Below are 3,266 nucleotides of genomic sequence, written 5' to 3' on the forward strand. Positions count from 1 at the left end.
GGGCGAGCGCTTGGGCCAGACCGTGGCCTCCTGAAGGCTCCCCTGGAGGTGGGAGTGAGGTGCATGGCGGGTGCCCTTGGCAAGGAAGGTTCGGACCAGGTGGCGCAGAGAGGGGAGGGGCCTGGAGGAACGTCACCTGGGGCTTTGGGCCTCGTGGGGCCCTGGCCAGGGGTCGTCCCAGGCCCCAGCCCCTGGGCACCCGCAGGAAGCCGGGAGCCGGCCCTGCCGCCGGCAGAGCCAGCCTGCCCTGTGGCTGTGCCGCAGGAGCAGCCGTTGCCTGGCACCTCTGTGGTTGCCATGGCAACGACGGAGGTGCTGACTTGCTAACGAGTCCCCTCGGCTGCAAATAACAATACTATAGTGGTTAATAGGGCCGAGCTGCCGAGTTCCTCAGCGGGTGGGGCTGAGACCAGGTACTGGGCCTGGAAGCCTCAGGCTCACCTCCCAGCCCCTGTCCCTGTCCCGCGGTCCTGAAGCCCAGCTCGGCTCATCCACACCCTCGTCTCATCCTGAGCCCGCATCCCTGCTGTCCTGCAGCCTGGACTCCCGTCCATGGAGTGGACACCTCTCCACACCCCAGCTCCTCTCCTGGCCAGCTAAGGACCCCAGGGCAGCGTCTGTGCCCAGTGGCTGCAGGGAGGGTAAAGAAGCTCTCTCCCAGCCCCTTCCCTCATCCCTGCCCTGGACTTCTATTTGGCTTCTGTTGTTTTAGGTGGGAGACAGTCCGCCCTCACCTAACCGATGAGGACGTCGAGTGCCCTTCTGCCCCACTGCATCCGTCTCAGGGTCCTGGGCCTCTGAGCTGGCTCCTGGTCACGCAGCCAAGGGCAGGAGGCTCCTGCAGGAGCGAGGTGGGGGGAGCGGGCCGGTAGCTGTGGCCTGTCTGCCACGGTCTTGACGAGATGCAGGTTAGAATGCAGAAGCTTCTCAAAACACCTCATACAGGAATCAAATTGGGGACCCCTCATCACGCAGGCAGGGACACCCCTCAGACAGGACCCCTCTGCAGGTGGGGATCCCCCTCCACAGACAGGACCCCCCAGCAGGTGAAGACCTCCCTCAGCAGGTGGGGTGCTCCTTTTGCCAGATGGGCCCTTTTGCTGTTGAACTTGTTTGGTATGGCCCTCAGGACGCCCACAGCCCCAGCGGCACCCCGAGGCCTCGTCCCCACGGTGGAGGAGCCTGGCGCCTGCCTGGGGAGCAGGATGTCTGTACGCGGTATCCCAAGGCCCCACCCATTGACCGGGGCCATCCTGGGCACTTCCTTTGGGCCAGCTCCAGGCGCTCAGCCTGCGGCTGCCCATGGCCAGCAGACAGTCTACACCTGTCTTGCACCTGTTTCTCTGCGAAGTCTCCCACCCACACCAGCCTGGAGCTCACCTGAGGGGGTGGTCCAGACAGGGCAGCAGCTGCCACTGTTGTCCCCAGGGTCATTATCATTGAAGTGTGACAGGGGGCCTCACCCCAGCACCATCTGCAGCTGCAGGTTGGGGGCCTGCTAAGGGGGTCCCGTCTCTGAGCTCCAGGGTACCTCTGTGCCCCAGCCTCTGGAGCTGGGTGGGGGTGTGGCAGAGGGAGGGTCCCCACTGAACGGCGATGGTGGAGGCCTTGGGTTCTCTCCAGTCTCCTTGGTGTGACCTTTGGCTCGTCCCACCCCTTCCCTGAGCCTCAGTTTCCCCCTCTTTGAAGGAAACTCATCCTCCTCCTACTGCGTGCCTCCTGCTGGGCTGTGAGGCTCGGGGAGGGGGGGGTGGGCTGGAGAGAGGCTAGTTCTGACAGGTGACCGGCAGATGGGGCCTGGCAGGCGGGGTGAAGACGGGCTGTGTGGGGCAGAGGCTTGGCACCAAACCCACAAGAGGAGCTTCTGCCCCAAGATCTGGGGTCCTCCTGTCCCCACCTGTCTTCTCCTCCCTCCACATACCCCTCAGGCCGAGGGCCCTTAGAGGCCATGCTGAGAGTCCCCGCACCCTGAGAGTCCCACATATGGGTCACCTACTTTGACTTTCATCCTCAGGTCCCACCCATCCACCCCATCCTGGGGCCTCCCAGGCCCCGGGAGGGTCCCCTAGACCTCAGGACCTCACTGTGCCTGGAGCACCCCCATGCACCACCCCCATCCTATGAGCGTGTGACACACTCCTGCAGGGGACAGACATGGCCCCACGTGGCACGCACTCAGGCTCGGTCTGCAGAACTGGGACAGTGGCAATGGCAGAGGAGCCCCGCCTCCACCCCTCAGGCCCCTCCAGCACCCTGCGCTGGCACCTGGCTCAGGAGCCCATGAACTTGTGGAGGCAGTCCTGACCCCACCCCCTTTCCTCGGGGCCAGATTATCAGCTTATGGAGAGATTGTGCAGCGTGGGGCCGGAGAGGGAGGGTATGCCGGGCACGGAGCATGTCCTGGACCCCTGCCTTGCTCAGAGTTCTGGATATTAGGAAGATGTGCAGGCCTGGGAGGGGTCTGCATCAGCAATGGGATGACAGAGCCTCGAGGGCAGACTGAAGTGTTCTGGAAGCCACGAGTCTCCATGACCCCAGAGGCTGTCCAGCCCAGTCCAGCCCTGAGACCCTTCCCTCTGTGTTCCCCCATTTGCCTTGCTGTGTCCCACTTAGAAGCTGTCCCCGTGACCTAGACAGTGCCGTGCTGGATGGGACCGCTTATGAACACTCTCTCAGCCCAATGGGTCACAGACTCCACCTTGCTTACCTCCCATGTTAGGGGGCCTGACTTTCATGGAAGAGCCAGGGGGGCTGCTGAGTTATCCTAAGGGAGGGAGGGCGGGCCTCTGTGGATACAGGTCAGGCTCAATTCTCCTGGTCCCCATGGGTCTCCCCGTGGGCCCTCTGAGGCCGGCCCTTCCCCAGGGCGCCCGCCAGGCCTGCAGCTCTGCTGACTGTTTGCCTCTCCCCGCAGGTCTGGCACCATGCCTGGTCCCTCCAAGCTCTAGGCCACAGCCCCGGCCATCGGAGCAGCCCCTGTTCCCCTCAGGGCCCACCCCCTCCCCACTGCCCACGGCCCCACCATGGCTGGGGACCGGCTCCCTCGGAAGGTGATGGATGCCAAGAAGTTGGCCAGCCTCCTGCGGGGCGGGCCTGGGGGACCCCTGGTCATCGACAGCCGCTCTTTCGTGGAGTACAACAGCTGGCACGTGCTCAGCTCTGTCAACATCTGCTGCTCCAAGCTGGTGAAGCGGCGGCTGCAGCAGGGCAAGGTGACCATCGAGGAGCTCATCCAGCCAGCCGTGCGCAGCCAGGTACCTGGCGCC

General features: G+C 64.3%; 1 protein-coding gene across 1 annotated transcript in view; it reads left to right on the forward strand.

Moving 5' to 3' along the window:
• Window positions 1-2,918: 2,918 nt before the first annotated feature.
• Window positions 2,919-3,266, forward strand: part of DUSP8 (dual specificity phosphatase 8) — a 10,422-nt gene continuing 10,074 nt past the window's right edge. The window contains exon 1 of the mRNA XM_077771520.1: window positions 2,919-3,254. Coding sequence (XP_077627646.1) covers window positions 3,024-3,254 — 231 coding nt within the window. The 5' untranslated portion in view covers window positions 2,919-3,023. The remainder of the gene's footprint in view (window positions 3,255-3,266) is intronic.

Source organism: Crocuta crocuta, unplaced genomic scaffold (assembly GCF_008692635.1).
Source record: "Crocuta crocuta isolate KB4526 unplaced genomic scaffold, BGI_CrCroc_1.0 scaffold1192, whole genome shotgun sequence".
Taxonomy (NCBI): domain Eukaryota; kingdom Metazoa; phylum Chordata; class Mammalia; order Carnivora; family Hyaenidae; genus Crocuta; species Crocuta crocuta.